General features: G+C 41.0%; 1 protein-coding gene across 1 annotated transcript in view; it reads left to right on the top strand.

The window, feature by feature from the left end:
- The window catches only part of LOC121957662 (TGF-beta receptor type-2-like), a 30308-nt gene extending 20477 nt beyond the window's left edge, over positions 1-9831 (top strand). The window contains exons 6-7 of the mRNA XM_042506382.1: positions 6368-6492; positions 8676-9831. Of these exons, the coding sequence (XP_042362316.1) occupies positions 6368-6492; positions 8676-8855 (305 nt within the window). The 3' untranslated portion in view covers positions 8856-9831. The remainder of the gene's footprint in view (positions 1-6367; positions 6493-8675) is intronic.
- The last annotated feature ends 3409 nt before the right edge of the window (positions 9832-13240 follow it).

Here is a 13240-nt window from a genome sequence, read left to right as displayed (position 1 = left end):
TTTCAGGCCTTGAAAAGGGATTTTGAAATTGCATACTTAACCCTGTAAATCTCCTGGCGTGGGCACACATAACATGTTGTCAAAACGTGAGACCTGCCCCGCCCATGATCCCGTCTCTTTTACATTGGCCTTGTTTTGAGCTGTTACTACGTCTGTTTCCGGCTCGAGACAACGCTGTACATCACTTCCACGATCGTACCTTATATTCAGAGTGGCCGAGTTAAAGGGGCAGCCTTACTATTGTTACTGAAAGGGCTGCCGATGCATATTTTTCATGTGACACTAGAGGACAATTCTTGTTTTACACAACACTCCCATCATGTGTCTTTTGACTCCACAAAACCAGAATGTAGTCTATAATTACACACTGGAACAGGATGTTGCCACTGTTTTTTGGTTCTTTTTAACAAAATGCAAAATAGGCATAAAGAAGGACTTAGTAGCAGCCCTGTAGCACGATCTCTGTGTAAAGAGGGGTTCTGACACCATATTTTGCACAAAAAAAATCAAAACTCAAAATGTTCAATTTATTTACATGTATCAAAGGAACCGTTAAAGTGAAAAGAATTGGTCCAGCCATCACAAGCACAGAGACGTTTAAACTTTAGTCTCAGCCTCTCAACATTTTTCTGTCTCTGTCGTCCTGCCCCTAGGCAGGTGAGGTAGCAGTTAATTACTCTCCCACTGCACTGAAATACTGCAGACAGCCATCCAGCTTTACTCACGCCGGCACAGACAGACAGACAGACAGACAGACAGACAGGGAGGACAGGCGAGTGTATTTTTACTGGAGGGAGGCGAAGCAGAGGGGTTCCCGTCCCACCCCTGGACCAGAATAGAGACAAAACGATATAAGCGGCTGGAATGTGTTTTTCTGTATATCTCTATCCACTTTTTCCAGACTTGGCATCTCTCCGAGACGAGCGTAGGGGTGAAATCTGTAGTTCATTAAGGCCAAAACCCAAGGAGACATTCTCATGCTGAAAGGTTAAAACGCTGTGCAAACACAGGCAGCCTCGTACCTCAATAGACCCCGAGGAAGGAGGAAAGAATAAACTGCGTAAATGAGATGTAGTAATTTGGTTTTGCTTCACTGGCAGCTAAAGAATCTCCTGGTGGATTGTAGGCTGGCAGAGATCTGGTATTGATTCTGGAATCAGTGCGTCCTGAGAGGAAAACTGATGTGTTTACAGAGTGTACTTAAAGAGTTTCATGCTTTCACGCTGCTGGCCTCGTTTCTCCTGAAGTTGCCAAGTTGTCTCTGGAGGTCGGTGAGTCACTGATGACACGCTGAAGACTCACCTCCTGTGAGACAAAACGCGAACACGTGCTCACACTCACAAAAATTCAGAGTGACACATCCCAGGGCATCATTATAATGGCTGAGGTGAAGCCCTGGCTTCTTCTCGTCTCTGATGCCACCTGCCTGAGTGTGTCTGCAGAAGACAGATGTCTGATCAGCGCTCTGCGTCTCAGTGGCAGGCAGCCACGTAGCCGCTCTGTCACAGTTCCTGGGGCCGCGGTCTGATCTGAGATCTGCCAGGCGAGAAGAACACAGCCGTCTGTCGACAGCGCCAGTCAGCCCGCCACGAGCCATCACTTTGCTTTCTTTATCTTCCAAGACTGTGAAGACAGAGGAAGAGTCAGAGTGAGGGGAAAAAAGAGAGATCAACACACCTCAGAGAGGAGGAAAAGCTGGATTCAAGGCTCTGCCTTTTTTTTTTTTTATCTCTGCCTCTGTTCCCTAAAATGTCTCTCCTGTATAATTTAGCTGGTCCAGATTTAGGGCTTGGAAAGACTATGAGGGCGTTCCTCGGGCGGGTGGGGCTTTGTCCGGGGATAATAGTGGAGTGGTGGAGCTGCAGACGGAGAGAAATGCCTTCAGTCCCTAGAGGGAGAGGTTGGGCTAGACTATAGGGGAGGAGAGGGCAGGGCAGCTGCTCTCCAGATGTCAGAACATCAAGTCCTCCAGGACTGGAGGGCCTGATGGTCCTGTGCGTGCGTGCACGTGTGCGTACGTGCGTGCGTGCATGCGCGTGTGCGTGCATGCTCTGCCATAATCTACATTTGGGGAAAAAAAAAAATTCAGACCACTTGATTGTGGGTGAATTAGGGACAAAATGTGTGCGCCCAATTTGGTTTCACTGAAGTTGGTTTCCAGCGCGAGCTAAAATAGTTTTACTCTTTAATGGGGTTGAGTGAAGGTTAGGGCATGTACCAGCGATAGTTAATGGCTGGGTAAGCCTCCAGGGTAAGTCAGTGCCATATGTACAAAAGTAAGCTCTGCTAACGTGTAACGCACATGCATACATCTGCACTAAATGACTTTAACAACCTGTGAGGAACACAAAACAAGTGTCACAGCCACCGCAGCCTAATGAAAGCCAGCAGAGGCGGCTGGAACTGGATTAGTCAAGCTGCTGTTGTAGACTCAGACAGACTTCCGCAAACAGACAGTGTTATTGTGATCACATTACTAATTTATTTCCGAGCATATGTTGAATCTCTGTGTGGATCAGGTTTTTTTTCCCTACATTTTTTAGTTGTTAAGGGGAATTAATTTCTTTTCTCTCTTTTTTAAAAATATGCTTATTGGAGCGTAATTAGACAAAAATGTAACTTGGAAGCGCAGCTGAACAATAATATCAAACATAATATCAGATGCTGGTGTGGATTATGCTCGCTCTCAAATCATTAGGATGATTTGTGTTTGTCTTTCTTTTTGTTTTGGTCCCGTTTGGCTCACTTGTGCAGTTTCACCATTGATTTCTAAACATAAACATCTGTGTTCTGCTCAGCAGAGGAGAGGATTCAAGTAACACGAGTAACTTTAGTCAGACTTGAGTCATAAATTTGATGATTTTAGGGCCCTGATGCACCAAGGAGACATCTGAGAACTGGTGGAGCCAAAGGCGGATGGTTGTGTAACCTTACGGTGCCTGTGTCCCAGCCGAAAAGTTTAACTTGTACACATCGCAAAGATTACAGCCAATGGCCAATTAGCACATATGTTCTGCACATTCCCATGAGATTTAAAATCTCTTTAGCAAGGGAGTCTGAGCCAAGACAGCAGCATTAAAAGTTTCACATAAAAGAACAAAAACTAAAACCACAACAACAAACAGAAAACAACCAACAACAAAAAACAACCACCAAATAAAACACAACCAACCACAAAACAACAATCAACAACAAATAAAAAAACAACCAACAATCACCTTACAAAAAAGCAAGCAGTGAACAACAATCAACAACAAAACACAACCAACAACCAAAAAACCACCAACAAACAACCAGCAACGACAAATAACATCAACAAAAAACAAACATACGACCAGCAAAGACAAATAACCAACAAACAATCACCATACAAAAAAGCAAACAATAAAAAACAACTTCCAACAAAAGAAAACCACCAAACAAAAAACCTTCATGATTCAGTTCAGTTTAACTTGTTTCAACAAATGAAAACATATTTAAAAAATCCAGATTTTTGTGAATATTTAATGGCATTTTGGCGAGGAGTGACTTGTTAGGAAGCAAAAATTTAGCGCGTAGGACTTGTCATTCTTGACTCGATACTTGACTCGGGACTTGCCTGTCTTGACTTGGGACTTACATGCAAAGACTTGAGATCCACCTGTGACTTGCTAAGCAATAACTTGGTCCCGCCTCTGCTGCTCGCGCCATAATCAGAACAGCATCACGATGTGGTCGTTTCTTGAGAGACGCCGAAGAGGCCGTAGAGTCATTAGCGTTGGAATCGTGTCAGTGCTGTCGTGGATGTGTGTCACCGAACTCCCGAAGGGTGACACTTGTTCAGAGGTTCACCCAGCCGGCCGTTATGACTAAATTTAACAGAATTTCTCCTGGCTGCAGATTCACAGACAGTTTCTACAGACGTTGCTGACAACTGGCTGGAAAGTAGACGTTAAGGATGAAATATGTGCTTGCAGTGCAAAATTCACATCACAACATGTCAGCTGTTGTAGGAGACGTTGTGTAAGTTCCTCATTGTTACCGCGCTGAACTTGTTATATTGCTTTGCAGAAATCTTGTCAATATGCAGTGTGTGACTTTTGCAAACCGCAGCATTCCTCGCTCGCCCTGTGTTGTGTTTTTCAATAGCTTCTGCTAGTTCAGAGTTTAATTTAAGGTTTGCCTGGAAAAACCATCTTTCCTTTTTAGGGCAGGGTTGGCCAATCTTTCCATCCTGGAATACACACTTTTATTTACACTGCTGCAAAGTGCTCAGTAGTGTGATTCATATGTTTTTGACTCATTGTTTGGAGAAAAACACAAAAACATGTTTGCCCAACAGTTTAAATAGTGGATTTATGGCCCAGAATGTGGTTATATAGTCCCCTTGAAGCTGTCAAAACAAAAAGAAACATCTGTCTCCTTTTTCTTAAATATTGACTGATGTTTGGGTGTGGCCGTGTTGTAGCTTTAATACCAAACCAGAGCCCAAAAAAAAAGACGTTTCAGTCTGTGAAAAGAGTCCTCTGTTGCTCTCGTCTGTGTCCCAGAAGTCCGATTCCCGTCTGTGGGCTTCACGACTTTCTGTGAGCTTCTTTTTGACATGTTTTTGAAAAGTGAAATGTAGCAGTGATCTGGTCCTACACACTGTAAACTAAGTGGAAAGTCTGTTCCTGTAGTTTACAACAATCATCATTTTTAGTTTTTTTCATTCATTAAATTTTGGCATTTTCAGTATATTATAGTCTGTATCAGAGATGAGTCAATGCTCTGCAGAGACAACATGTTGGTCTCGTTACTCCAGAGCGCGCTGACTCCGGCTGATTTGTTCCAGTCATGTAAACACTGGTTACCAGTCTGCAGTTTCTGACCAGTTCTAGCAATCGCCAAAACTTCACAGGAGGGTGGCGAGGCCGTCTTGATTTTGAGGATTGTAAAAAAAACTTCTAAAAAAATACATACAAAAGATCAATAACTCATTATTTCATTCATTTCTACGAATAAACAAATTTGTTATTTTTTATAGTTTGCTATCATCTGAGAAATGTTTACCTGAAAGTGAGTTATACTTCAACCTGCAGGACTTTCTATAATGTTTTCTGTGGGCGTTCTTACCGAGCTTCCCCTGAAAATACATCAATCGAGAAAGTGAAAGCAATGTCATGACCATGTGAAGGGCATTGAGCGGATACTTGGCGCTCCATCTCTGGTGTGACTGAGTAATAGAACAAGTTTTATGTTTTATCTTTTATCACAATATTTTAAAAATCTCATATTATTTGGCAGTGGACACTTTGGAAAGTGTCAGTTTCTGTCAGTATTTTGGTCGTGTCTTTTTGATAAACTTGTGAAGATATTAATCTAAACGCGATATATTTATCAAAGCCTCAAGTAGCTATTTAGGGAAGGCATTTTTGCGTTGCGTTAATTTTTAACAGCCTGTTCCCTCCTCGATAAGTTTTCTGTTTAAGACGGCTCTTGTGTTAGCAAAGTACTTAATCTAGTTTTTCTGGAGTGTTTAGGAAAGCGCACAGACATCGCCCCCTTCGTTAGAGAAATGTGAAAACACCTCTTCAGTGACAAACTGAACAGATACAAGATTGTGAATTTTATTGTGATTTTAGGGGAAATGAGACATTTTTGAGCGGGGAGGGGGGCTTTAAATCCACTTTATTTGTTCACGTCAACATTCCTCACACAGTAATGTGTCTCGTCAGGCTTTTCTTATCTGGATGAATTTTCTGAAACTGGTGTTTTCTCTAACGCAGGCCTTCCACGCTTCAAAGCAAATTTGATTTGTTGTTTCACTCCATGGATGCATTAATTCATGTAAAAATAAATAGTCTTTGGAAACTCTTGACCCACAGTTTGCAGGCTGCATCCTCCACGCCAGAGCTTTGAAAGCTCGCCCTGAGTAAACTCAACTGGTAAATTGGCTTTGACAAGCACTCCGGATTTTGTTGTGCGAGAGAGCTGACACAAAGCCAGCGCTGCGTTGGTGAGATACTTTAAGCCCATCGACGCTGAGGGTAAAATTGTGATAATAATGAGTGTGTCTCTTCAGCAAGTCTCCCCCTCTGTCCCTCTATCAGCAGCACAGGGTTCTTTAGTTGTTTGTGCTGCTTCAGTGCTATTTAAAGTTTGCAACCTGCAGTTTTAATTTAGCGCGCACAGTGAATCCTTTGAGAGGTGTTGTTGGTGTGTGCGCTGTGGGGCACTGCCATCTGATCTCGCCTCTCTCTTCAACAGAGCCGAGTCTTTCGCTAGATGTGGGTCTGTTTCAAACTGCATTTCTTGTATAAATAAAATTACCCCAATCTCACCTGTTTGATGAGGTCACGGGCTAATTTTTCTGTGTTTTTTTTCTCGTTTGCGTGTTTGTGTGCAGAGGTGAAAGAGTACGAGCCGCCCTTTGGGAACCTGAGGGAACATCCGTGTGTAGAGAGCATGAAGGACAGCGTTCTCCGAGACAGAGGGAGACCTGAGATCCCCAACAGCTGGATCAACCACACAGTAAGAGGCACCACACACACACACACACGCACGTACACACACACACACACACGCGCACACACACACACACACACACACACACACACACACACACTGACGCTCTCTCACACTCTTCGAGCTGATTGCTGGGGTGGAGACAAACTGCTGCTGTGTAGCTTCAGATTTCATGTTTTCATCTTCATGATTTCATGCAGGCTGAGGCGACTCTATGTCCACTCCAGATCTCAAAGCCCTTTGAAATTTTTCAAGTTTTAACTTTGATGTTTAACCCTTTAAAACCTGGATCGATGCCAGTTTTCTTGTGCTGGAAAGTATTTAAATAATTGAACTGTATACAAATTGTATGATTTCCTTTAAAAACACGGGGGAAAAAGGCATGAGCTGCTTGGCAAGAAATGTAAACTGAATGAAATAAGTAGATAATAAAAAAAAAAGAAAAAAGGCAGTGAAAAACATTCAACTATAATAATGCTTATAATTATTTTTTTCTAATTAATTTACAGAATTATTATTATTATATCTTAAGCACTTTTTTCAGGTTATTTCCTTGGCTTTTGTGGGGTTTTTTTTTTTACTTTCCTTGTTTTCTGCTATTTTTTAGGAAATGTTCTTAGCTTTTTTGATGTAAACCACAAAGGTAATACCATTCTGCAGTGGTTATGTTATAATCCCACAAACATTATAAATTTCCCACAAACATAATAGCAGTTGCCTTCTACATATATTTATCTACATATTGTGCACAATGTCCCCTCTCTCTTACCTTGCACACTGAAACTGTCTTATCAAAAAAAAAGGCAAAAAAGCCCCCCAAAAAATAACCCTTAAAAAAATCTTTAAAAATCCCTGCAAATGTATTAGCTAGGGTTGGAGGTTTGGCAAGCTCACCTTCAGGCATATTTCATAAGCATGCGTTAACAGTGTTTGTGTAGCTACTCTCACTGCCAGAAGGGGGCGATAAAAGTTCTGCACTCCAGTTTTAAATGAAACTACACAAGCTGAAGGCGTCTACACTCAACCTGTCAGCAAGGGGTTTGGACATTTACCTGTGTCGTGTCATCATGGCATTAATGAAAGATGGAAAGTTATTTTGGCAGTACTCACATTAACATGTGCCTGAAGCTTCTGCTTGCATTTGCTGTGGTAAAACCCAAAAACCGAAGCATTAATTCATAATAAATGGATAGCAGGAATTTTAGCAGCTGGAGATCATAAACAGATAAGTGGTAATTATTGCAATATTAATTTAAGAAACAGTATGCATTTTGACAATTTTGTTAGAGCTGCGCCTATTTTCTATTACATTAAGAGTACCCTGTGGAGTTTTTCCCCCTCTAGTCGGGCTATAGAGCTCTTTTTTTTTTTCTTGGTCTCTGTTTTGTTTGTCTCATGCACGCTCGAGAGGGTGCACAAATACGCAGGTGATAACAATACAGATTCTTACAAATGGTTTCACACAGCCGGAAAGAAAAAGACTGCAAGCTAGTAAACATAGCATTGTACAGTTTTAAACACTCACAGAATCGACTTTGTAAATCTTTTATGAGGAGGGAGATGCACTCAACACATTTGCTAGACCTCAAGGACACACAATGCATTTTGCTGTTTACACTAAATGTAAACATAACTTTTGTTTGTTTACAAGAAAACTCCACAGGGCACCTTTAAGCTTTCTTACATGCTATTTATGTTTTGTATTGACTCCTAATTATTCCCATTTAACCAAATCTAATAAAAAAAGGCATTAGAACTTTGATGAAAGGAGGATTTCATTCAATTCAGTTTCATTTTATTTTCATTTGTCTATACATTTACATGCAGAGCAGAATGAGGTGCAAGATTTAAAAATAGAACATTAAACACAGAAAAAATCTTCACCATCAATAAATCAACCCTTAAAACAAACACAGTCCCCAAAAGTAATATGAAATAAAATAGTTACACAGATTTTAAAAAGTGGCAAATGACCTGCCATTCTTATTTGTTGCAGAGTTTTTGTATGAGACCACACAAGTTTGACAAAGTGCAGGTACACAGATTGACAAACACACAGATGGAAACACATAAACACACATGAATACTCAGAGTCTGAGCTCGAGGTGATTATATTCTGTCTCAGTCAGACTCTCCCCGAGTCTGTTTTACTGACTGATTATATCTGTGCTCCGCTGCTCCCCGCGCAGGGCATCCAGATGGTGTGCGCCTCCATAGACGAGTGCTGGGACCACGACCCGGAGGCCCGTCTGACAGCCCAGTGTGTTGCCGAGCGCTTCGACGACATGGAGTACCTGGACAAGCTGTCAGAGCGCTCTGACTCAGAGGAGAAGATCCCTGAGGAAATCCTAATGGTGGATGAGAAGTAACAGAAACACTGCCCCCAGCAGGGCGGCAGAGGAATTACAACCAAGCAGCTGGGAGAGGAAGAAACTCCAGTGGATGGCTTGTTTGCTTGTTTGGGTTAGTCAGAGATGTGTGGCAGAGGAGGAAACTGGAAAAGCATGTAGATGAAACAGAACTGATAAAAGAGATGGACTCTGATGAATCAGGACCAGACATAAATATAAACACCAGTGACTTGGTTTATTTTGCTTCTACATGCTTCAAAGACTGGATCAGGTCATAAACAAACAGCAAAATTACATTATAAAGCTTTTTTAACCAAATACTATTTGCACTTTATCAATATCTATGCACACCAAATGATATATATTCAGTGTCTTTTTATTCTGAAATTTCAGGTATAGGAAATAAAGGGACAGAACGTATGTAGAAAAGAGGGTAAAAGGGTGCAATGTAATATATAAAGACGGTTAATAACACTAATATTCCCCTTACAGTTTATTCTACTGCAGTCGTTTTCCGAGGTGGCCTTGGATATATGTCTGCAGGATTCAAAGTGCAAGTATAATTTCTCGTGGCATGAAATGAAAATCACCCACAGCAAAGAAACAGAAAAGCCATCCGAGGCAGTAATCTGCAGGGGAAGCTGATATCATATCTCAAGGACTCTGAATTGTAAAATAAAGACGGCAAATTCAGCCTGAAAAGGGGACAGATATATTTACTGTGTGTGTGTGACTGTGTGTGTGTGTGTGTGTGCGTGTGTGTCTGTACACATGTATTACTCAGAGGACTTGAGGGGACAGAGATATGTATAAAGGACTTTAAACAGGAAGTTCCAGCCGTTGCCTTCAGTATGTATATGCTATGAAAGCTGAACTTCTTTGTACACGTTTTATTACAGCAAAGGGAAGTCTGATCCAGCCATCAGGAAAGAAAATCTTTATTAAACTCATTTTTGTATAAAAGTGTAAAGCCATAATTAAACTGTTACAGGTCTCAGTGTGTCGATTTTGGTGTTTTTGTCGCTGTCACGTTTCATTCTTTGACGTTTGGTGCCACTTCAGTGTTCGAGGGATGGCGGGTTTTTTTTGCACATGGATCTGAAAGTCGGTTTCGCCCTGGGCCCCTCGCCAAAAAGCCTATGGGATTTTTCCTTGGATTTTGGATCGTTGCAGAAAATAAGCTCTGTGGTAAACTAACGTTTGTGATACTTTTGTTTTGTTCAGCGAGATAATCTTCGCAAGCCTAGATGCAATCGCCATAAGTAAAAAGCTAATTTTAGGCTATAAACAAACTAGACTATGATCGCATTTATTAACGTCGCCACCACAACAAGGCTGTAAAGATGATATTAGCAACCGTCTATTTCAAGACACATAGAGGCGTAAAAGTTCATGAGTGGGGTATTTACGGACGTATTTTATGTCGTAGAACAAAACATGAAAGTGTCTCCTGTTGTTGACCACAGACCTTATTTTGGGCTTCTAACCAAAACATTTGAAAAAACCCCAGTGATTTTGAAATGGGGGAACCAGGAGGTGCTGAAATGTGGAATGAAAACGGATTTCTGTGTTTCGGACTAGCTAGCTAATTCTTGTTTTATTTGTGGTCAGATAAATAGAAAATCCAGCAAACTGAAACAAAACCTTTGTCCTTTTGCTCAGTTGACTGCGGTGGAAAAAAAGTATCCAAATCCTTTATATTGTACTTCAACAAAACTAATACAGCAACGTTAAAGTGTAAATAAAAGTTCACCTCATAGATAACCCAGCAACATAATACCTGAACAACACTAGGCCAATAAAAGAAATAATACTAAAAAATATAATAAAATAAAAAAGGTAAGGATTAACTACTAACAGTAAAAATAAAAGCAAATAAGATAAATCATAAAAGTATCAGCATGACAAGTGGCATCAATTTTTTTTGTCTTATTTTTTGATGGAGAATTTCTTTTTAAACAACAATGAAAAAAATATTGCAAGTACAATGTGATACTTCACAAAAGTACACACTTCTATACACTCTGTACAGTGAAAATATGCTTTTAGTGTGGAGCGATCTAATCTAATTTATCACCGCAGAGCTCGGCTCCTGCAGGATGACAAGCTCACTAAAATCATAACGGTGATAGCCCGTCAGTTGCTCTCAGGCTGGAACAGGGAGTTTATGTTCCAGTCCTGGCACACTGCGACACAAACTTAAATCACACCGGTGCGAGTCATGCATGCGTGCACCGGTCTGCATCATTCTGGCATAAAAACCTGCATATTCTATCATGCATGATATACACACAATACGTTTGCATGTTCATGTTGGCAAACTCAGATTTACTCACTCACAAACTACTAAATGCTGTTTCAGATGCTTCCAATTTTTGTTGTTATTCAAAATATGACAAATTTCTAACACATCCTAATGGTGGCAGTTCTTTGATCGACAGACGGTGGCGAGTGTTTTTACACGGAGTGAGAGAGTGTGTTTGTGCTGGAAGGGGCTCAGGTGAGAGGTTCAGCAGGTCCACGCAGTGTTTTGGCATGCAGAGTTGTCTGCAGTGTATGATGCCGACAGACCTTTCATCCTGAGCCCGCAGCTGACTCACACTGGAATATGTGTCCGTCTGTGGCTCTCTGCCTACCTGTCTGTGCCACTATTTGCCGGTGCCTCTGCCCGTCTGTCTGTGTCTTGCAGGCAGCTGCTTTTATTCATCCACTGGCTCCCAGAATTTGTTTTGCAGTGCTTTTAGAAAAGACTCCTCTGAGCAAAACTGCCTACTTAAACTAAACTATAAATCTATGCTTACAGTTTGAAGAGAATATGGTTATATATACGTCATGTCTGCATTCATGTTACATGTTATTTAGCACTTCTGTAAAACCATTTGCTTTGTGTTTCCTCCAACACTTATTCTGTCCAAAACTGCCTTTCTTTCATTTAAAATACTTCAAAAGAAAAAGTTCAACCCAGAAACCTAAATATTGCTCAAAAGGAAGCATGCATCTTCTGCTGGCTCACTCAGCACCTTTGAGCTGGCAAAATGTACAGCTGAGGAGGACGCCATTAATGTTTACTTCTCACGCCATCAGGAACACGAGCCTCTCGTCCATGAGTAGATGCACGCCTCTGCCTGCACGGTGATTCGGTTAGTGGGTGTAGCACTTGTTTGAAACTGCTCACAACAAGGTCTGTGAATCATCTTGAGTGACCGAGTCTTGATTTCTGCAAAGAAATGAAAGTGTTGAGTTTTTGCCGCTTTGAGCACCACAAACTGAGTGCCATCTAGATCCATTACTGTATTGTAGAGAAGGCAGACATCTCTACACTCAGCAACTCACAGCAAAACCATCTAGACTGATAAATAGCACTACAGGTAAGAGGGAAGATATTTTGTATTTGGGGTGAACTGTACCTTAAACCTCTGCTGCACTTGTGAAGCAGCACTGCTGAAAATGTATGAACTGTTAGATGCACTTGGGAAGAGTAGGACAGTGATTTATAAGCTACAGTGGGCTGAGCTGTCGTCTCAGGGAAGATTTCCGTTGCCCTTCCTACAGTTTACATGCTCTATTTACATAAACTATGCCACAGGCGCGCTTGGTGTGGGCTGCGCTGCAGATAAATTGGACACCGCCGCGGGATATACATGCTGATGATGAATGATTTATAATTTTACATTATAAATGGATTACCACAGGGGTGTCAGAAGTAACAAAAGTAACATTTCTCTTCATTTTTTACAATCAAATAATGAGATGCCAGTTGTCCTGCAGCAGTTCTCAAAAAGGAGATACTGTACATATTTAAGAAAGTGAGCGTGTCTGAATGCCTCCTGAAGCTGATGCAACATTTGTTAGTGTCAGTAAAGGAATATATTCTGTCAATAGCAATTTTTAAAGGTCCAGTGTGTAAAACCTAGAGGGATATGTTGCCAGGAAATGAATATAATATAATAAATATGTGTTATAATCACCTTAAAAAATAATTGTTGTTTTCATTACAATAGAACGAGCTGTTTATATTTGTACATCGTCTACGTGGAACGCCATGTTGCACCGCCATGTTTCTACAGTAGCCCAGAACAGAAAAACCAAACACTGGCTCTACATAGGGCCAAGTTTTCTCATTGGCCAGGTAGTGTAGCTCCATGGTGAGCAGTGTTGGAAAAACTTTTTTTTTAAAACATGAAACTGTTTTATTTAATGCCTTTTACAGTTTGTTTTGGAGAGGTAGAGACTTCTTTTTCTGTACATGTTTTTAGCAAGTACATCAGAACAAAACACTTTTAACACATAATCAAGACAAATGTTCACTGCCCCATAACTTTTCCAAACAAAAAGCACAACTACAGTAAAGACAGAAAATACAACAACAGAAAAACACACAAGTACCTTCACGGTGTCCGTTA

Source organism: Plectropomus leopardus, chromosome 18 (assembly GCF_008729295.1).
Source record: "Plectropomus leopardus isolate mb chromosome 18, YSFRI_Pleo_2.0, whole genome shotgun sequence".
Lineage (NCBI taxonomy): Eukaryota > Metazoa > Chordata > Actinopteri > Perciformes > Serranidae > Plectropomus > Plectropomus leopardus.
Note: the sequence above shows the minus strand (reverse complement) of the source record. Positions and strands in the feature narration are given on the sequence as shown.